Source organism: Anomaloglossus baeobatrachus, chromosome 5 (genome assembly GCF_048569485.1).
Source record: "Anomaloglossus baeobatrachus isolate aAnoBae1 chromosome 5, aAnoBae1.hap1, whole genome shotgun sequence".
In the NCBI taxonomy this organism is placed as follows: Eukaryota; Metazoa; Chordata; class Amphibia; order Anura; family Aromobatidae; genus Anomaloglossus; species Anomaloglossus baeobatrachus.
The window spans coordinates 300,113,106-300,135,288 of record NC_134357.1 but is presented as its reverse complement, the minus strand read 5'-3'; the positions used below and the strand labels follow the sequence as shown (position 1 = coordinate 300,135,288).

General features: G+C 49.0%; 1 protein-coding gene across 1 annotated transcript in view; it reads right to left on the bottom strand.

Annotated features, from left to right (window-relative positions):
- Nucleotides 1–22,183, bottom strand: part of TSEN54 (tRNA splicing endonuclease subunit 54) — a 63,267-nt gene that overhangs the window by 26,920 nt on the left and 14,164 nt on the right. The window contains exons 3-6 of the mRNA XM_075349650.1: nucleotides 21,273–21,336; nucleotides 19,841–19,924; nucleotides 19,076–19,174; nucleotides 18,615–18,667 (exon numbers count right to left, since the gene is read on the bottom strand). Of these exons, the coding sequence (XP_075205765.1) occupies nucleotides 18,615–18,667; nucleotides 19,076–19,174; nucleotides 19,841–19,924; nucleotides 21,273–21,336 (300 nt within the window). The remainder of the gene's footprint in view (nucleotides 1–18,614; nucleotides 18,668–19,075; nucleotides 19,175–19,840; nucleotides 19,925–21,272; nucleotides 21,337–22,183) is intronic.

Genomic DNA, 22,183 nt, shown 5'->3' with positions numbered 1-22,183 from the left:
TTCGTGAAAGTGTGCAGGCTCGACCAGGTAGCTGCCTGACACACCTGCTGAGCCGTAGCCTGGTGTCACAAAGCCCAGGACGCTCCCACGGCCCTGGTAGAATGGGCCTTCAGTCCTGAGGGAACCGGAAGCCCCGAGGAACGGTAAGCTTCGAGAATTGGTTCCTTGATCCATCGAGCCAGGGTGGATTTGGAAGCTTGTGTCCCTTTACGCTGGCCAGCGACAAGGACAAAGAGTGCATCCGAGCGGCGCAGGGGCGCCGTACGAGAAATGTATAGTCTGAGTGCTCTCACCAGATCTAACAAGTGCAAATCCTTTTCACATTGGTGAACTGGATGAGGACAAAACGAGGGTAAGGAGATGTCCTGATTGAGATGAAAAGGTGATACCACCTTAGGGAGGAATTCCGGAACCGGGCGCAGAACCACCTTGTCCTGGTGAAACACCAGGAAAGGAGCTTTGCATGATAATGCTGCCAACTCAGACACTCTCCGAAGTGAGGTGACTGCTACAAGAAAAACCACTTTCTGCGAAAGGCGTGCGAGCGAAATATCCCTCATTGGCTCGAACGGTGGTTTCTGAAGAACCATCAGCACCCTGTTCAGATCCCAGGGTTCTAACGGACGCTTGTAAGGAGGGACGATGTGACAAACCCCTTGCAGGAACGTGCGTACCTGTGGGAGTCTGGCCAGGCGCTTCTGAAAAAACACAGAGAGCGCAGAGACTTGTCCCTTAAGGGAGCCTAGCGACAAACCCTTTTCCAATCCGGATTGAAGAAAGGACAGAAAAGTGGGCAAGGCAAATGGCCAGGGAGAAAACCCCTGAGCAGAGCACCACGACAGGAATATTTTCCACGTCCTGTGGTAGATCTTGGCGGACGTTGGTTTCCTAGCCTGTCTCATAGTGGCAATGACCTCTTGAGATAATCCTGAAGACGCTAGGATCCAGGACTCAATGGCCACACAGTCAGGTTGAGGGCCGCAGAATTCAGATGGAAAAACGGCCCTTGAGACAGCAAATCTAGTCGGTCTGGCAGTGCCCACGGTTGGCCGACCGTGAGATGCCACAGATCCGGGTAAAGGGACCATTCCCCTGCGTCCATGCCCTGGCGACTGAGAAAGTCTGCTTCCCAGTTTTCTACGCCCGGGATGTGAACTGCGGATATGGTGGATGCTGTGGCTTCCACCCACAGCAGAATCCGCCGGACTTCCAAGAAGGCTTGCCGACTGCGTGTCCCACCTTGGTGGTTGATGTAAGCCACCGCTGTGGAGTTGTCCGACTGAATTCGGATCTGCTTGCCTTCCAGCCACTGCTGGAACGCTTTTAGGGCAAGATACACTGCCCTGATCTCCAGAACATTGATCTGAAGTGAGGACTCTTGCTGAGTCCACGTACCCTGAGCCCTGTGGTGGAGAAAAACTGCTCCCCACCCTGACAGACTCGCGTCCTTCGTGACCACCGCCCCAGATGGGGGTAGGAAGGATTTCCCCTTCGATAATGAGGTGGTAAGAAGCCACCACCGAAGGGAAGCTTTGGTTGCCTGAGAGAGGGAGACGTTCCTGTCTAGGGACGTCGGCATCCTGTCCCACTTGCGTAGGATGTCCCATTGAAGAGGACGCAGGTGAAACTGCGCGAAAGGGACTGCTTCCATTGCTGCCACCATCTTCCCCAGGAAGTGCATGAGGCGCCTCAAGGGGAGTGACCGACCTTGAAGGAGAGATTGCACCCCTGTCTGTAGTGAACGCTGTTTGTCCAGCGGAAGCTTCACTATCGCTGGAAGAGTATGAAACTCCATGCCAAGATATGTCAGCGATTGGACCGGTGTCAGATTTGACTTTGGAAAATTGATGATCCACCCAAAACTCTGGAGAATCTCCAGAGTAACGTTGAGGCTGTGTTGGCATGCCTCTTGAGAGGGTGCCTTGACCAGCAGATCGTCTAAGTACGGTATCACTGAGTGACCCTGAGAGTGGAGGACCGCAACTACTGTAGCCATGACCTTGGTGAAAACCCTTGGGGCTGTCGCCAGGCCGAACGGCAGTGCCGCGAACTGAAGATGTTCGTCTCCTATGGCGAAGCGCAAGAAGCGCTGATGCTCTGGAGCAATCGGTACGTGGAGATAAGCATCCTTGATATCGATCGATGCTAGGAAATCTCCTTGGGACATTGAGGCGATGATGGAGCGGAGGGATTCCATCCGGAACCCCCTGGTCCTTACGTGTTTGTTGAGCAGTTTTAGGTCCAAAACAGGACGGAAGGACCCGTCCTTCTTTGGAACCACAAACAGGTTGGAGTAGAAACCGTGGCCCTGTTACTGAAGAGGAACCGGGACCACCACTCCTTCTGCCTTCAGAATGCCCACCGCCTGCAGAAGAGCCTCGGCTCGCTCGGGAGGCGGAGATGTTCTGAAGAATCGAGTCGGAGGACGAGAGCTGAACTCTATCCTGTAACCGTGAGACAAAATGTCTCTCACCCAACGGTCTTTTACTTGTGGCAGCCAGGTGTCGCAAAAGCGGGAGAGCCTGCCACCGACCGAGGATGCGGTGTGAGGAGGCCGTAAGTCATGAGGAAGCCGCCTTGGTAGCGGCACCTCCGGCGTTCTTTATAGGGCGTGATTTAGACCGCCATGCGTCGGAGTTCCTCTGATCCTTCTGAGGCCTTTTGGACGAGGAGAATTGGGACCTGCCCGCACCCCGAAAGGACCGAAACCTCGACTGTCCCCTCCTCTGTTGGGGTGTTTTTGGTTTGGCCTGGGGTAAGGATGTTTCCTTTCCCTTGGATTGTTTGATGATTTCATCCAATCTCTCACCAAACAAACGGTCGCCAGAAAATGGCAATCCAGTTAAGCACTTTTTTGGAAGCCGAATCTGCCTTCCATTCCCGCAGCCACAAGGCCCTGCGTATTGCCACCGAATTGGCGGCTGCAACCGCCGTACGGCTCGCAGAGTCCAGGACTGCATTAATAGCGTAGGACGCAAATGCCGACGTTTGAGAGGTTATGGACGCCACCTGCGGCGCAGACGTACGTGTGAGTGCGTCAATTTGCGCCTGACCAGCTGAGATAGCTTGGAGTGCCCATACGGCTGCGAATGCTGGAGCAAAAGACGCGCCGATAGCTTCATAGATGGATTTCAACCAGAGCTCCATCTGTCTGTCAGTGGCATCCTTGAGAGAAGCTCCATCTTCCACTGCAACTATGGATCTAGCCGCCAGTCTGGAGATTGGAGGATCCACCTTGGGACACTGAGTCCAGCCCTTGACCACGTCAGGGGGGAAAGGTAACGTGTATCCTTAAGGCGCTTGGAAAAACGCTTATCTGGACAAGATCGGTGTTTCTGGACTGCCTCTCTGAAGTCAGAGTGGTCCAGAAACATACTCTTTGTACGCTTGGGAAACCTGAAACGGAATTTCTCCTGCTGAGAAGCTGACTCCTCCACTGGAGGAGCTGAGGGAGAAATATCCAACATTTCATTGATGGACGCAATAAGATCATTCACTATGGCGTCCCCATTAGGAGTATCAAGGTTGAGAGCGGCTTCAGGATCAGAATCCTGATCAGCTACCTCCGCTTCATCATACAGAGAGTCCTCTCGCTGAGACCCTGAACATTGTTATGATGTCGAGGGGATTTCATAGCGAGCTCGCTTAGTCGGTCTGGGGCTGCGGTCCGTGTCAGAGACCTCACCCTGGGATCCATGAGACACCCCGGGAGGACATTGCTGTTCCAACTGAGGGGGACCAGGGTGCAATGATTGCACAGTGCCCATGGCTTGAGATGCCGGCCTGGACTGCAAGGCTTCTAATATCTTAGCCATAGTCTCAGAAAGTCTTTCAGTAAAAACTGCAAACTCCGTCCCTGTCACCTGGACAGTGTTAACAGGTGGTTCTCCCTGGGCCACCCTTAGCAGAGGCTCCGGCTGAGAAAGTGCCACAGGGGCCGGGCATTGCACACAATGAGGGTCAGTGGAACCTGCCGGCAGTATAGCCGTACATGCTGCACAGGCAGCATAGTAAGTCTGTGCTTTGGCACCCTTGCTATTTGTGGACGACATGCTGTTGTCTCCTCTGAGCAATACAGGAGGGTATATAGCCAAAAATCAACAGTGTAAAGTATAGTCTATAATCATATAATCTATAAGTACACTTCTGCACTAGTGGGGCCAGCACCACAGGTGCTGATTACCGCCTGCGCAAAGCGGTTGTGTGGGCACCAGAATTCCTGCCTGGGTGTCCCTGAGCTTGTCTGTCCTCTCCAGCGTTAGCAGAGCTGAGAGGAATGGCTGCCGGCGTCCTGAGGAGAGGAGGGAGCCGTGGGCGTGACCCAGAAAAGTGCGGGAACTGGTGCCCCACTGTGCAGAGTGAGGGGGGTGGAGTATGCAAAGCATGCTCCAGCCCTCAGTGTTGCCGTGCTGTACAGCGTCCCGCCCTTCCCCTGACTGGCAGGGCTGGGGGCGGGAAGAAAAAGAGACTAGGCCGCAAAAGCCGGGGACTCGAGTTATAAGCGCGGCCGCCGTATAAGCGCGGTCGGCGCGGAAGTCCCCGGCGCACTAACAGTCCCAGCCGCGCCGCAGTGATAACCCTGGCAGCGGCGGTCAGCGCGGCAGTCCCCCTACACAAACACACTCAGCGACGCTGAAGTGTGTAATGGCACAAACGCAGTCAGCGCTGCGGTCCCCGGTGCACTAACACACCCAGCAATGCTGGAGTGTTGCTGTGCGCGGTCCCCACGGGGACACAGAGTACCTCAAAGTAGCAGGGCCATGTCCCTGAACGATACTCGGCTCCTATCCAGCAGGGTCCTCAGGAGCTGTTGATGGAGCACGGTCTCCTGTGCCTGGAGACCGATAGGATCCCACTTCACCCAGAGCCCTAAGGGGGATGGGGAAGGAAAACAGCATGTGGGCTCCAGCCTCCGTACCCGCAATGGATACCTCAACCTTAACAACACCGCCGACAAGAGTGGGGTGAGAAGGGAGCATGCTGGGGGCCCTGTTATGGGCCCTCTTTTCTTCCATCCGACATAGTCAGCAGCTGCTGCTGACTAAGCTGTGGAGCTATGCGTGCATGTCTGCCTCCTTCGCACAAAGCATAAAAACTGATGAGCCCGTGGCAGCACGGGGGGGTGTATAGGCTGAAGGGGAGGGGCTTTACACTTTTAGTGTAATACTTTGTGTGGCCTCCGGAGGCATAGCTATACACCCAATTGTCTGGGTCTCCCAATAAGGAGCGGCAAAGAAATGGACAAAGATGAGAACCCATCCTTAAAAGATGTGTGTCATCAAACAGGAGGTCCTATCTATTAGCAAGATGAGACATCCTAACAAAAGATGAGCTCTAGTTCTAGCAGACCTGACAGGCCCATGTATCACACAAATTAATGTGGCAGGGTAGATCAGTGCTGCTAACTTCCCAAAAGATCTGCCAGGATACATGTATGATCAGTAAAGAGTGCAACCTGTGTGATTTATTGAAATATTACCCATTTATTGAATTATGCACAAGTCCCCTACTGAAGCAGAAATGTGCTGCAACAACATTCTCTTTAGGTGATAAGTGGTAGCTTCTTTTTACCAGATTATCTACACATACGCTCCCAAGATCACCAGAATAGATGACTTGAGTGCAGGGTGATGGGAAGAAATTGAGTGGGCACACTGACACTCCATTTATCCTCCATGGGTGTGCTAGAGATCAGCAATCGCTCTGTTTGGCAATTACCTGCAGGGCCATACACTATAAATGAAGCAGGGCATGCATTCTTAAATTTGTGTATGCCTGATTTAAAGAAGTGGTTCACCCATATTTATTATTGGCCACAATGATATCATGCTGAGAAACAAGGTTTCGCTCAAATACCTTGTGTTGCCAATAGTGCCTGTGAGTGGCGCTATTGCGGTCCACTCTTCCATATCACTTGACCCCCGGGCTCCGTGACCTCGGGGATCCGGTGATCTCACGTCAACTCCTACTCACCGCACATTACCAGGGCCGGCCCCAGTCTCCATGAGTCACTGTGCTGTGGGCGAAGTTTTACTGCTCATCACAGCCCAGCATCTCTCCTGCTTGCGTGCTCTACAAGCAAATGAGGAGTGAGCAGGGAGGTGCTGCGCTGTGACGAGCAAGAAAAAAATTCCACCCACAGCACAGTGACTAGCGGAGACTGGCGCCAGCCGCGGTGATGTCAGGTGAGCAGAAAGTTGACATGACATCAGAAGATCCCCAAAGTCATGGAGCCCTGGGGTCAAGCGATGTGGAAAAGCGGACCGTAATAGCGCCTCTCACAGGCACTATTGGCAACACAAGGTATTTGAGAGAAACCAGGTTTCCCACATAATATCGTTGTGGCCAATAATAAATATGGGTGAACCACTTTTTTAAAGCCAAAAAAAGGAAAATTTATGACAGTGTAATATTAGATGTCCCCTTTATCTACCTTTCATTTACAGTCACATGAAAAAGTTTGGGCACCCCTATTAATGTTAACCTTTTTTCTTTATAACAATTTGGGTTTTTGCAACAGCTATTTCAGTTTCATAGATCTAATAACTGATGGACTGAGTAATATTTCTGGATTGAAATGAGGTTTATTGTACTAACAGAAAATGTGCAATCCGCATTTAAACAAAATTTGACAGGTGCAAAAGTATGGGCACCTCAACATAAAAGTGACATTAATATTTTGTAGATCCTCCTTTTGCAAAAATAACAGCCTCTAGTCGCTTCCTGTAGCTTTTAATGAGTTCCTGGATGAAGGTGTATTTGACCATTCCTGTTTACAAAACAATTCCAGTTCAGTTAACCCCTTAGTGACGGAGCTAATTTTCACCTTAATGACCAGACCAAATTTTGCAATTCTGACCAGTGTCACTTCATGAGGTTATAACTCTGGAACGCTTCAACGGATCCCGGTGATTCTGAGATTGTTTTTTCGTCACATATTGGACTTCATGTTAGTACCAAATTTAGGACAATATTTTTTGCGTTTATTTATGAAAAAAATTGAATATTGGCAAAAATTTTGAAAATTTAGCAATTTTCAACTTTTGAATTTTTATACCGTTAAACCAGAGATTTCTGTGACACAAAATAGTTAATAAATAACATTTCCCACATGTCTACTTTACATCAGCACAATTTTGGAAACAACATTTTTTTTTGTTAGGAAGTTAGAGGGGTTCAAAGTTTATCAGCGATTTCTCATTTTTACATCAAAATTTACAAAACCTTTTTTTTTTAGGGACCACATCACATTTGAAGTGACTTCAATAGGCCTAGATGACAGAAAATACCCAAAAGTGACACCATTCTAAAAACTGCACCCCCCTAAAAGTACTCAAAACCACATTCAAGAAGTTTATTAAGCCTTCAGGTGCTTCACATGCACAGTAGAATGAAAAAAAAAAAAAAGCAAAAATTAAATTTTACCTAAAAATGTTGCTCTGACCCAAATTTATTCACTTTTAGAAGAAATAACACAACAAAATGGACCCCAAAACTTGTTCCCCACTTTCTTATGAGCGCGCTGATACCCCACATGTGGTCAGAAACCTCTGTTTGGACAAATGGGAGGGCTCGAAACAGAAGGCGCAATATTTGAATTTTGGAAAGCAAATTTGGCTGAAATAGATTGCGGGCACCATGTTGCATTTACAGGTCCGCTAAGTTACCTAAACAGAAGAAACCCCACACAAGTGACACCATTTTGGAAACTAGACCCCTCAAGGCTTCTATCTAGGGGTATAGTGAGCATTTTAGATCCACAGGTACTTCACAGATTTTGTTAACGTTACGTTGTCATATTGAAAATTTTAATAATTTTCTCAAAAATGTTGCTTTAGCATCAATTTTCTCACATTTTCAAGAGGTAATTCCAAAAATTTGACCTCAAGGTTTGTTAACCACTTTTTTATGAGCACGGTGATACCTCACATGTGGTCTGAAACCTTTGTTTGGACAAATGGGAGGGCTTGGAATGAAAGGAGCAATATTTGAATTTTGGAAAGGAAATTTGGCTGAAAAAGATTGCGGGCACCATGTCACATTTGGAGGACCCCTAAGGTACCTAAACAGCATAAACCCCGCACAAGTGACCCCATTTTGGAAACTAGGCCCCTCAAGGAATTTATCTAGATGTTTGGTGAGTACTCTGAACCCCCAGGTGCTTCACAGAATTTTATAACGTTGAGCCATGAAAAAAAAAAAAAAAATAAAATTTTACCACAAAATTGTTATTTCAACCAGGTAGCTTTTTTTTTTACAAGAGTAAAAGTAAAATAAATTCAGCATAACATTTATTGTGCAATTTCTCCTGAGTTTGGCGATACCTTATATGTGGTGGAAATCAACTGTTTGGGCGCATGGCAGGGCTCGGAAGGGAAGAAGTGCCATTTGACTGCAAAATTGGCTGGAATCAATAGCGGACGCCAGGTTGCATTTGGAGAGCCCCTGAGGTACCTAAACAGTGGCGGTCCCCCACAAGTGACTCCATTCTGGAAACAAGACACCTCAAGGCTTTTATCTAGGTGTATAGTGAGCAGTTTGAATCCACGAGTACTTCACAGAATTTGATAAGCTTAGGTTGCCATATTGAAAATTTTCATTTTTTTTCACAAAAATGTTGCTTCAGCATCAAATTTCTTACTTTTTCAAGAGACAACAACAAACCGTGGACCCAACAGGTTGTTATCCAATGTCTTATGAGCACAGGGATACCCCACATGTGGCCAAAAACCTCTGTTTGGATAAATGGGAGGGCTTGGAATGGAAGGAGCACCATTTGAATTCTGGAAAAGTTGAAATAAATTGCGGGCACCATGTCACATTTGCAGGGCCCCTTGGGTACCTATACAGCAGAAACCCCCCACAAGTGACCCCATTTTGGAAACTGGATTTTATTCAGGAGTATAGTAAGCATTTTGAATCCACAGGTACTTCACAAAAATGTTGCTGTAGCAACAAATGTCTCACTTTTAGGCTATGTGGCCATGATCCAGCGACACGGCGTCTAGTACACAGTGTCAGCCTCCTGCAGAGGTGTGAGTGTTGTCCACGGGAGAACGCAGCTGCCCATGACCACGATTTGGGTTCAGGCTGCTGTGGAGCTCTATGCTACCTGCAGAGAACACTCTTGTCTCCGCAGCATAAATTGACATGCTGAGGCTCGGGAAGCTGCACCACAGGTCAGTGTATGCTGCGGAGAAAAGAAGCACAGTGGGCACGGGATTTCTAAAAATCCTTCCACTGTGCTTCTACTGCACAATGCAGCGTTATGGACACAGGGAAAACACTCTGCGCCCAAAACGCTGTAAATCCCGATTGTGGGCGCACAGCCTAAAATGCTACAATGGATGAATGGATAGATGTCAAACATATATAACGTCCCACCCCCTGCATATTCTAAGCTGGCGCCCTTTAGTGCCTTTCATGTGGCACTAAAGGCTGCCTAGCCTTGTATTTAGCCCCCCAAAAAATTAATAATTAAAATAAACGACGTGGGGTCCCCCCTATTTTTGATAGCCAGCTAGGGTAAAGCAGACAGCTGTAGCCTGCAAACCACAGCTGACAGCTTCACCTTGTCTGGTGATCAATTTGGAGGGCTCCCCAGGCGTTTTTTTTTTAAATAAAAATAAAAAAAAAAAAAACACACGTGGGGTCCCCCCCAAATTAGATCACCAGCCAAGATGAAGCGGACAGCTGGGGTCTGGTATTCTCCGGGTAGGAAGAGCCATGGTTATTGGACTCTTCCCAGCCTAAAAGAAGGGAATTTTGTTTACTTACCGTAAATTCCTTTTCTTCTAGCTCCAATTGGGAGACCCAGACAATTGGGTGTATAGCTTCTGCCTCCGGAGGCCACACAAAGTATTACACTTAAAAGTGTAAAGCCCCTCCCCTTCTGCCTATACACCCCCCGTGCCTCACGGGCTCCTCAGTTTTGGTGCAAAAGCAAGAAGGAGGAAAAGTTATAAATTGGTTTAAAGTAAATTCAGTCCGAAGAAATTTCGGAGAACTGAAACCATTGAACATGAACAACATGTGTACACAAAGAACAACAGCCCGAAGGGAACAGGGGCGGGTGCTGGGTCTCCCAATTGGAGCTAGAAGAAAAGGAATTTACGGTAAGTAAACAAAATTCCCTTCTTCTTTGTCGCTCCATTGGGAGACCCAGACAATTGGGACGTCCAAAAGCAGTCCCTGGGTGGGTAAAGTAAAACCTCGAAATAGAGCCGTAAAACGGCCCCTTCCTACAGGTGGGCAACCGCCGCCTGAAGGACTCGCCTACCTAGGATGGCATCTGCCGAAGCATAGGTATGCACCCGATAGTGTTTCGTGAAAGTGTGCAGGCTCGACCAGGTAGCTGTCTGACACACCTGCTGAGCCGTAGCCTGGTGCCGCAAAGCCCAGGACGCACCCACGGCTCTGGTAGAATGGGCCCTTAGCCCTGAGGGAACCGGAAGCCCAGAAGATCGGTAAGCTTCGAGAATAGGTTCCTTGATCCACCGAGCCAGGGTTGATTTGGAAGCCTGTGACCCTTTACGCTGGCCAGCGACAAGGACAAAGAGTGCATCCGAGCGGCGCAGGGGCGCCGTACGAGAAATGTAGAGTCTGAGTGCTCTCACCAGATCTAACAAGTGCAAATCCCTTTCACATTGGTGAACTGGATGAGGACAAAAAGAGGGTAAGGAGATATCCTGATTGAGATGAAAGGGGGATACCACCTTAGGGAGAAATTCCGGAACCGGACGCAGAACCACCTTGTCCTGGTGAAACACCAGGAAAGGGGCTTTGCATGACAGCGCTGCTAGCTCAGACACTCTCCGAAGTGATGTGACTGCTACTAGGAAGGCCACTTTCTGCGACAGGCGTGAGAGAGGAATATCCCTCATTGGCTCGAAAGGTGGTTTCTGAAGAGCCATCAGCACCCTGTTCAGATCCCAGGGTTCTAACGGCCGCTTGTAAGGAGGGACTATGTGACAAACCCCCTGCAGGAACGTGCGTACCTGTGGAAGAACACAGAGAGCGCTGAGACTTGTCCCTTAAGGGAGCCGAGCGACAAACCTTTTTCCAATCCGGATTGAAGGAAGGAAAGAAAAGTGGGCAAGGCAAATGGCCAGGGCGAAAAACCCTGATCAGAGCACCAAGATAAGAATATCCTCCACGTCCTGTGGTAGATCTTGGCGGACGTTGGTTTCCTAGCCTGTCTCATAGTGGCAATGACCTCTTGAGATAACCCTGAAGACGCTAGGATCCAGGACTCCATGGCCACACAGTCAGGTTGAGGGCCGCAGAATTCAGATGGAAAAACGGTCCTTGAGACAGCAAGTCTGGTCGGTCTGGTAGTGCCCACGGTTGGCCCACCGTGAGATGCCACAGATCCGGGTACCACGACCTCCTCGGCCAGTCTGGAGCGACGAGGATGGCGCGGCGGCAGTCGGACCTGATCTTGCGTAACACTCTGGGCAACAGTGCCAGAGGAGGAAACACATAAGGGAGTTGAAACTGCGACCAATCCTGAACTAAATCCTGAACTAAAGCGTCTGCCGCCAGAGCTCTGTGATCTTGAGACCGTGCCATGAATGTCGGGACCTTGTGGTTGTGCCGGGACGCCATTAGGTCGACGTCCGGCATCCCCCAGCGGCAACAGATCTCCTGAAACACGTCCGGGTGAAGGGACCATTCCCCTGCGTCCATGCCCTGGCGACTGAGAAAGTCTACTTCCCAGTTTTCTACGCCCGGGATGTGAACTGCGGATATGGTGGAGGCTGTGGCTTCCACCCATAGCAGAATCCGCCGGACTTCCTGGAAGGCTTGCCGACTGCGTGTTCCGCCTTGGTGGTTGATGTATGCCACCGCTGTGGAGTTGTCCGACTGAATTCGGATCTGCTTGCCTTCCAGCCACGGCTGGAACGCCTTTAGGGCAAGATACACTGCCCTTATCTCCAGAACATTGATCTGAAGGGAGGACTCTGGCTGAGTCCAAGTACCCTGAGCCCTGTGGTGGAGAAAGACCGCTCCCCACCCTGACAGGCTCGCGTCCGTCGTGACCACAGCCCAGGATGGGGGCAGGAAGGATTTCCCCTTCGACAGAGAAGTGGGAAGAAGCCACCACTGAAGGGAAGCCTTGGCTGCCCGAGAAAGGGAGACGTTCCTGTCGAGGGACGTCGACTTCCTGTCCCATTTGCGGAGAATGTCCCATTGAAGTGGACGCAGATGAAACTGCGCAAAAGGAACTGCCTCCATTGCTGCTACCATCTTCCCTAGGAAGTGCATGAGGCGCCGCAAGGGGTGTGACTGGCCTTGAAGGAGAGATTGCACCCCTGTCTGTAGTGAACGCTGTTTGTCCAGCGGAAGCTTCACTATCGCTGAGAGAGTATGAAACTCCATGCCAAGATATGTCAGTGATTGGGCCGGTGTCAGATTTGACTTTGGAAAATTGATGATCCACCCGAAACTCTGGAGAGTCTCTAGAGCAATGCTCAGGCTGTGTTGGCATGCCACTTGAGAGGGTGCCTTGACAAGCAGATCGTCTAAGTAAGGGATCACCGAGTGTCCCTGAGAGTGCAGAACTGCTACTACTGTTGCCATGACCTTGGTGAAGACTCGTGGGGCTGTCGCCAAGCCGAAAGGCAGTGCCACGAACTGAAGGTGTTCGTCCCCTATGGCGAAACGCAGGAAGCGCTGATGCTCTTGAGCAATCGGTACGTGGAGATAAGCATCTTTGATGTCGATTGATGCTAGGAAATCTCCTTGGGACATTGAGGCGATGACGGAGCGGAGCGATTCCATCCGGAACCGCCTGGTTTTTACATGTTTGTTGAGCAGTTTTAGGTCCAGAACAGGACGGAAGGATCCGTCCTTTTTCGGCACCACGAACAAGCTGGAGTAAAAACCGTGACCCTGTTGCTGAAAAGGAACAGGGATCACCACTCCTTCTGCCTTCAGAGTGCATACCGCCTGAAGAAGAGCATCGGCTCGCTCGGGGGGCGGAGATGTTCTGAAGAACCGAGTCGGAGGACGAGAGTTGAACTCTATCCTGTAACCGTGAGACAGAATGTCTCTCACCCAACGGTCTTTTACCTGTGGCAGCCAGGCGTCGCAAAAGCGGGAAAGCCTGCCACCGACCGAGGATGCGGTGTGAGGAGGCCGAAAGTCATGAGGAGGCCGCTTTGGGAGCGGTTCCCCCGGCGGTCTTTTTAGGACGTGACTTAGACCGCCATGAATCGGAGTTCCTCTGATCCTTCTGAGGCCTTTTGGACGAGGAGAATTGAGACCTGCCCGCGGACCGAAACCTCGATTGTACCTTCCGTGGTTGAGGTCTGTTTGGTTTGGACTGGGGTAAGGATGAGTCCTTTCCCTTGGATTGTTTAATGATTTCATCCAATCGCTCACCAAACAGACGGTCGCCAGAAAATGGCAAACCGGTTAAGAACTTTTTGGAAGCAGAGTCTGCCTTCCATTCACGTAGCCACATGGCCCTGCGGACTGCCACCGAATTGGCGGATGCTACCGCCAAACGGCTCGCAGAGTCCAGGACAGCATTAATGGCGTAGGACGCAAAACGCCGACGCCTGAGAGGTTAAGGACACCACTTGCGGAGCAGACGTACGTGTGACTGCATTAATCTGCGCATGACAAGCGGAGATAGCTTGGAGTGCCCATACGGCTGCGAATGCTGGAGCAAAAGACGCGCCGATAGCTTCATAGATGGATTTCAACCAGAGCTCCATCTGTCTGTCAGTGGCATCTTTGAGTGAAGCCCCATCTTCCACTGCAACTATGGATCTAGCCGCCAGTCTGGAGACTGGAGGATCCACCTTGGGACACTGAGCCCAGCCCTTGACAACGTCAGGGGGGAAGGGATAACGTGTATCCTTAAGGCGCTTGGAAAAACGCTTATCTGGACAAGCTCGGTGTTTCTGGACTGCCTCTCTGAAGTCAGAGTGATCCAGAAACGTACTCAATGTACGCTTGGGAAACCTGAAACGGAATTTCTCCTGCTGAGAAGCTGACTCCTCAATTGGAGGAGCTGGGGGAGAAATATCCAACACCTGATTGATGGTCGCTATAAGGTCATTCACTATGGCGTCACCTTCAGGTGTATCTAGGTTGAGAGCGGCCTCAGGATCAGAATCCTGATCTGCTACCTCCGCTTCATCATCCAGAGAGTCCTGAGACCCCGAACAGTGTGATGAAGTCGAGGGAATTTCCCAGCGAGCCCGCTTAGGCGGCCTGGGACTGCGGTCCGTGTCAGAGACCTCACCCTGGGACCTATGGGTCACCCCAGGAGCACTTTGCTGCTCCAACTAAGGGGGGCCTGGGGTCAATGATTCAACAGTGCCCGTGGCCTGAGTCACCGGTCTGGACTGTAAGGCTTCTAGTATCTTAGCAGACCATTTATCCATAGTCTCAGACAGTTTGTCAGCAAATACTGCAAACTCCGTCCCTGTCACCTGGACAGTGGTAGCAGGTGGTTCCACCTGGGCCACCAGTAGCAGAGGCTCCGGCTGAGTAAGTGCCACAGGGGCCGAGCATTGCACACAATGAGGATCGGTGAAACCTGCCGGTAGTATAGCCGCACATGAGGTACAGGTTGCAAAGTAAGCCTGTGCTTTGGCACCCTTGCTTTTTGCGGACGACATGCTGTTGTCTCCTCTGAGTACAATCCAGGAGGGTAAATAGCCAAAAATCAACAGTGCGACCGTACAGTGTAAATGTATAGCATATAAGCATATATATATATGTACACTTCGGCACTCAGTGGGGCCAGCACCCAGGTGCTGCTTACCGACCGCTCAAAGCGGTTGTGTGATCACCAGATTCCCTGCCTGGGCCTCCCAGAGCCGTGTTGTCTCTCCTCTCCAGCGTCAGAAGTGCTGACAGGAATGGCTGCCGGCGTTCTGTGGGGAGGAGGGGGCCGTGGGCGTGCCCCAGAAAGTGCGGGAATCTGATGCCCCACTGTGCTGAGTGAGGGGGGAGGAGAATACAAAGTATGCTCCAGCCCTCAGCGCTGACGTCCTGTGCAGCGTCCCGCCCTTCCCCTGACTGGCAGACCTGGGGGCGGGAATATGCGATACTAGGCCGCAAAAGCCGGGGACTAAAGTTATAAGCGCGGCCGGCAAATAAGCGCGGCCGGCGCGGTAGTCCCCGGCGCACTAACACATCCAGCAGTGCTGCAGTGTGTATGGCACAAGCGCTCCATGCGCGGTCCCCCAGGGGGACACAGAGTACCTCACAGTAGCAGGGCCTTGTCCCTGACGATACCCGGCTCCTGTCCAGCAGATTCCCCAGGGGCTGCGGAGGGAGCACGGTCCCAGTGCCTGGAGACAGATTAGGATCCCACTTCACCCAGAGCCCATTAAGGGATGGGGAAGGAAAACAGCATGTGGCTCCTGCCTATGTACCCGCAATGGGTACCTCAACCTTAACAGCACCGCCGACCAGAGTGGGGTGAGAAGGGAGCATGCTGGGGGCCCTGTTATGGGCCCTCTTTTCTTCCATCCGACATAGTCAGCAGCTGCTGCTGACTAAGATGTGGAGCTATGCGTGGATGTCAGCCTCCTTCGCACAAAGCATAAAAACTGAGGAGCCCGTGAGGCACGGGGGGTGTATAGGCAGAAGGGGAGGGGCTTTACACTTTTAAGTGTAATACTTTGTGTGGCCTCCGGAGGCAGAAGCTATACACCCAATTGTCTGGGTCTCCCAATGGAGCGACAAAGAAATTGCAGGCCGCAGCCGCCCCAGAAGTGGCGCATCCATTAGATGCGCCAATCCTGGCTTCGCCCCAGCTCATCCCGCGCCCTGGTGCGGTGGCAGACGGGGTAATATATGGGGTTGATACCAGCTGTAATGTCACCTGGCATCAAGCCCTGGGGTTTGTGATGTCACGGCATCTGAACAGATACCAGACATCACTAACCCAGTCAGTAATAGAAAAAAATAAAGACAAAAAAAAAATTTGAAAAAACACTCCCCGAAACATTCCTCTTTACCCAATTTATTGAAAATAAACAAATTCCGGTTGCTGTAATCCATTTTGGAGGTCCCACGCCGACTCTGGATCTTCTAGAATATGGGGGGGGGGGGGGGGGCGGCGCACGTTCAGGGAACGCATCCCCCATTTTCTGGAAGAGCAAGCTCTCCATGAGCAGTGTGGGTGCAGTAATCTGAGAATACTGCACTCACACTGCCCCGGTCCAACTTAGGGCAGAGTGACCTGCAGTAACCTCATTTCAGAATATGAGGGGCACGCTCACAGAACGTACCCCCATTTTCTGGAACAGCAGTCTCTCCATGTGAGGAGTGTGGCTGCAGATTACTGCACTCACTCTCCCCCGGTCCACAGTGGAGTAGCCTGTGCAGCAGCGTCGTCAGCGTCCCTGCTTGCAGGGATCCAGCTGACAGCCGCTGTCTGCGCATGCGCCGCCAGCATTCAAGAAGGAGGCTGCGTGATCGCGGGACGGATCACCAGACAGGTAACGTAAGACCGGGGGCTGGGGGGTGACCTAGCGGGACCTGGGGACACCTTGCTGTCGCATGTGACGTGTCACATGCGGCAGAAAGAGCAGAATGAATGCGGCCGCGCGCTGTGCGCCGCCATCTTCCATGCTCCGGAGGGGGGAGGGGGGGTGGCTCTGGAGAACCGGAGGAGGGGTCAGGGGGAGGACATTTCCCTTCGATCTGAAATGTTTGATCATTTCAGATTGGAGGGAAATGAATGCAGAGCCGGCGCCGGCGGCAGTTTTCTCTGCGCTTCGGCGCCATTTTGACTGCTCCGGAGGGGGGGGGGGGGCGGGGGAGGAAGACTCTCCGGTACCAGGGGCTTTGGGGGCACTAGGGGTTTAGATTTCTTTCTCATCTGACAGGTTTGATCATGTCAGATGAAAAAGAAATCAATCAGTTTTACCGGCCAGCTCTTTTTTTTTTTATGTGACCGTCGGTATACGGTGTATACTGGCGATCACATTATCGGGGTCTAAAAAAAAAAAACAAAAAACACACCCCGATTCATAATCTGGGGGGGGGGTCTTAGCTACCCCCGGTAGCTGAAACCCCCGAGATTTTCGATCGCTGGGGGGCGCTACAGGGTTCTTTTGGGCCGCCGCTTTAAGTCGTACGGCCGTCGTTATGAGGTCAAAATTGATTGTCGCCGAGCATGGACAGCACTCTTCAAATCATCCCACAGATGTTCAATGATATTCATGTCTGGGGACTTGGATGGCCATTCCAGAACATTGTAATTGTTCCTCTGCATGAATGCCTGAGTAGATTTGGAGCGGTGTTTTGGATCATTGTCTTGCTGAAATATCCATCCCCTGCGTAACTTCAACTTCGTCACTGATTCTTGCACATTATTGTCAAGAATCTGCTGATACTGAGTTGAATCCATGCGACCCTCAACTTTAACAAGATTCCCGGTGCCGGCATTGGCCACACAGCCCCAAAGCATGATGGAACCTCCACCAAATTTTACTGTGGGTAGCAAGTGCTTTTCTTGGAATTCCGTATTGGTTAGCCTCCATGCATAGCGTCTTTTTGTATGACCAAACAACTCAATCTTTGTTTCATCAGTCCACAGGGCATTCTTCCCAAATGTTACTGGCTTGTCCAAATGTGCTTTTGCATACCTCAGGCGACTCTGTTTGTGGCGTGCTTGGAGAAACGGCTTCTTTCGCATCACTCTCCCATACAGCTTCTCCTTGTGCAAAGTGCATTGTATTGTTGACCGATGCACATTGACACCATCTGCAGAAAGATGATGCAGGTCTTTGGAGGTGGTCTGTGGATTGTCCTTGACTGTTCTCACCATTCTTTTTCTCTGCCTTGCTGATATTTTTCTTGGCCTGCCACTTCTGGGCTTAACAAGAACTGTACCTGTGTTCTTCCATTTCCTTACTATGTTCCTCACAGTGGAAACTGACAGTTTAAATCTCTGAGACAACTTTTTGTATCCTTCCCCTGAACAACTATGTTGAATAATCTTTGTTTTCAGATCATTTGAGAGTTGTTTTGAGGAGCCCATGATGCCACTCTTCATAGGAGATTCAAATAGGAGAACAACTTGCAAGTGGCCACCTTAAATACCTTTTCTCATGATTGGATACACCTGCCTATGAAGTTCAAAGCTCAATGAGGTTACAAAACCAATTTAGTGCTTTAGTAAGTCAGTAAAAAGTAGATAGGAGTGTTCAAATCAAGAAATTGATAAGGGTGCCCATACTTTTGCACTGGTCAAATTTTGTTTAAATGCGGATTGAACATTTTCTGTTAGTACAATAAACCTCATTTCAATCCAGAAATATTACTGAGTCCATCAGTTATTAGATTTATGAAACTGAAATAGCTGTTGCAAAAACCCAAATTGTTATAAAGAAAAAAGGTTAACATTAATAGGGGTGCCCAAACGTTTTCATATGACTAATGGATGAATGTTAGTATAAGCAGAAATTGTTCTTAAAAGTAGACTGCTAGCAGTTCAGTAGACACAAAGAAGATTCCCTCCAAAATATTTAAGCTTAATCACAACCTAAACATTAATTCAAGCAGAATTCCTGCAAATTGTCAAAATCAATAAGTTAATGCTAACCAGAGAAACTTCACTCAAAGCCAAGTGTTCGCACCTTGGATCAAAACGGGTGACAATGTAGCCCAATCTTTTCAAGTGGCTGTACACCTGTATGAAAATCCAGAAACAAAAGATTAAAATAGGAGAAAAGCGACCAACTGCACTAACGCTACGGGCGCATTCACATTGTATTTGCAGTGCATGTCAGAGGACTTATGCTTTAGAGAGATGCCTTCACCATATGCCTGTACAGGTAAATAGCATATGTAGCCCATAGGCTGCCGTGCCATGTTACTTTATTCAATGCTTTGTATGGAATAGTCAATGTTATTCATTAGCATAAAAAAAAAATAAAGGACATCTTGACAACAAAAAGAACACTCTTGATCTTCATCAGAATAAGGCCTCATAAATAGGTTTTACGTATACTCAAGAAGTTCTCAGAATGCCAAATACTCACTGCAAGTGCAATTTGAATGCATCCTTAGCGATAAAAAAATATATTGCATATTTTACCTGATAGTGTAGAAGAGTAACAGGACCACGAGACAGCAATCTCTCATAAGCCTCTTGAACAGACAGTTGAATCTCCCTATAAAACAGCTGAATCGTTCCCTAAATAGAGAACAATAATCATTTAAAAAAGGCACACGACAGCATGTATAGTCCATGTGCTTTTGGTGAAAAAACAAGCACTTAGACCAATGTTATTCAATGGACAATGCAGATAAGCAATTTTTTTTCTAGGTCTTGGATGCGACTCACATACAAGTCTATGGGTACACAAGAAGAAGAAAAAAAAATCAATCCATAAATAAATCGGATTTCATATGGAGGCACTGTACAGCATTCGATTGTTATGGATACATTGCAATTCCTTAACACAGGAAACTGTATTTAGTCTTGCACATATTTAATAATTTATGCTTTATAAAAACTGATCGTCCACAGATAACAGATGATAAAAAAAAAATGTGAGATTTCTGGATGAAATTTGGGTGATTTTTTTTTATAAGCTCATGAGAACTTGGTGAACAAGGCATTGTGTGGGTATATTCTAACCTATGAACATATACAAGGTTTCATACGAGAATTCACTACAAGGACGCCAAATTGATCAGAAATGCAATATATTATATGCTTAAATGGCCTATTTTATCAAAACTACAAAAATCCCCCAAAAAAAACAACAAGCAGGCATTATGGCGTAGAACAACCAGAGGTCAGCATTCATATCTTTACATTGTGGCCGATTGTTATGGGGAAGAAAACAAGACTTACACACTCCAGTAAGTAGACGGCTTCCTCAGGCCAGAGACATTGCCTACCTCCCTCTGTGAAACCCACAGTCTGCCAAAACTTGCCCTGCATATAAAGAGTTACAGATTACTACTCCTACTGGTGACAAGTACGACATTCATAAGGAGTAACTGACAAGTATTTATTGTAGCTTTTGAGCTGTACATGCCCTCCTGACATTAAAATATATTCTATATACACTGCAGATCAAAATTAGAGAACACCACACAACTTCCTAAATGTTAAAGGGAACCTGTCAGGTCACAAAAGCGTTATAACCTACAAGCAGGAGCCTGTGTGAGCTATTAACCCCTTCCTACCCACCCCTTTCTTGTAATATTGTGTAATATGAAAGTAATAAAATAATATTATTACCGTACTCACATACTCCCTATGGAAATAGCATAGGTCTCTGGCCCCATGGGCGTTGCATCGCCCTGTGGGTGTTTGAATGCTTTCCATGGTATAACGTCATGATACTTACCATTCTCGCTGCCTCATCCTGGTGTTTGGTGTCGGCTTCTGACGCACACTGAGCATGCTCAGAAGACTCCCGTGGTTCCTGTCATGTGCAGAGCGCGTCAGAAGCTGACCAGCAAACACCAGGATAAAAAGGCGGCGAGAATGGTAAGCGCGCGCACGCACGCACGCACACGAGATTCTGAAGGAGTAGACGGGGGACGTCATGTAAATCCATGGTATTACGCCCACAGGGGCGTGATACCACGGAAAGCATGCAAACGTCACAGGGCGATGCAACGCCCATAGGGGTAGAGACCTATGCTATTTACATACGGAATATGTAAGTAATAAAACGTATTTTATTACTTTCATATTACACAATATTACAAGAAAGGGGTGGGTAGGAAGGGGTTAATAGCTCACACAGGCTCCCGCTTGTAGGTTATAATGCTTTTTTGACCTGACAGGTTCCCTTTAAGGTCACTATTCTTGTGGGGGTTTTTTTTGCTTTTTTCCCCTCTTTACGACATGCAACGTTTGGGTTAATTAATTTCATATTTTGATAGACTCGTCTTTTTACAGATTTAGCAACACTAAACAAAGAAGAAAGGGGGAGGGTAGATGTGATTGAAATTTTTTATATATTACTTAAATAGTTATTTTTTAGTCTGATCACTTGTACTTTATACTGCAGTACCACAGTATTGTGGCTGAGATTCACAGCAAAGCCCAAATGGCAGCGACGGGGGCCTTCAGCATAGTCCCACCTGACATGATATTCCAGGCCATGACAGAGGCAGGAATTTCACAGGGCAACAAAATGCAAAGCAAACAACTGCCTGAGGTGAGTACAAGTGGCCCTGGGTGTTACAGTATGTATCTATGAATGGTATAGTTTCCATGCAGCTAATAAGAGCAAAACCCCGGTTTTATCAGGCTAAAGTACACATACCGCAGGTAATGTCAGCTCCACCAAATCCTCTTCTGGTTTCCATACGCCTCTTCCCAAACTTCCCCTGCAAAGAAGGGAATTTTGTTTACTTACCGTAAATTCCTTTTCTTCTAGCTCCTATTGGGAGACCCAGACAATTGGGTGTATAGCTTCTGCCTCCGGAGGCCACACAAAGTATTACACTTTAAAAAGTGTAACCCCTCCCCTCTGCTATACACCCTCCCGTGCATCACGGGCTCATCAGTTTTGGTGCCAAAGCAGGAAGGAGGAAACTTATAAATTGGTCTAAGGTAAATTCAATCCGAAGGATGTTCGGAGAACTGAAACCATGAACCAAAAGAACAATTCAACATGAACATGTGTACACAAAAGAACAACAGCCCGAAGGGAACAGGGGCGGGTGCTGGGTCTCCCAATAGGAGCTAGAAGAAAAGGAATTTACGGTAAGTAAACAAAATTCCCTTCTTTGTCGCTCCATTGGGAGACCCAGACAATTGGGATGTCCAAAAGCAATCCCTGGGTGGGTAAAAGAATACCTCGATAAAAAGAGCCGAAAAACGGCCCCCTCTTACAGGTGGGCAACTGCCGCCTGAAGGAGTCGCCTACCTAGGCTGGCATCTGCCGAATCATCGGCATGCACCTGATAGTGTTTCGTGAAAGTGTGCAGACTCGACCAGGTAGCCGCCTGACACACCTGCCGAGCCGTAGCCTGGTGTCGCAATGCCCAGGACACCGACTGCTCTGGTAGAATGGGCCTTCAGCCCTGCAGGAATCGGAAGCCTAAAAGAACGGTAGGCTTCAAGAATCGGTTCCTTGATCCACCGAGCCAAGGTTGACTTGAAAACCTGAAATCCCTTACTCTGGCCCGCGATAAGGACAAGAGCGCATCAGACCGGCGCAGGGGCGCCGTG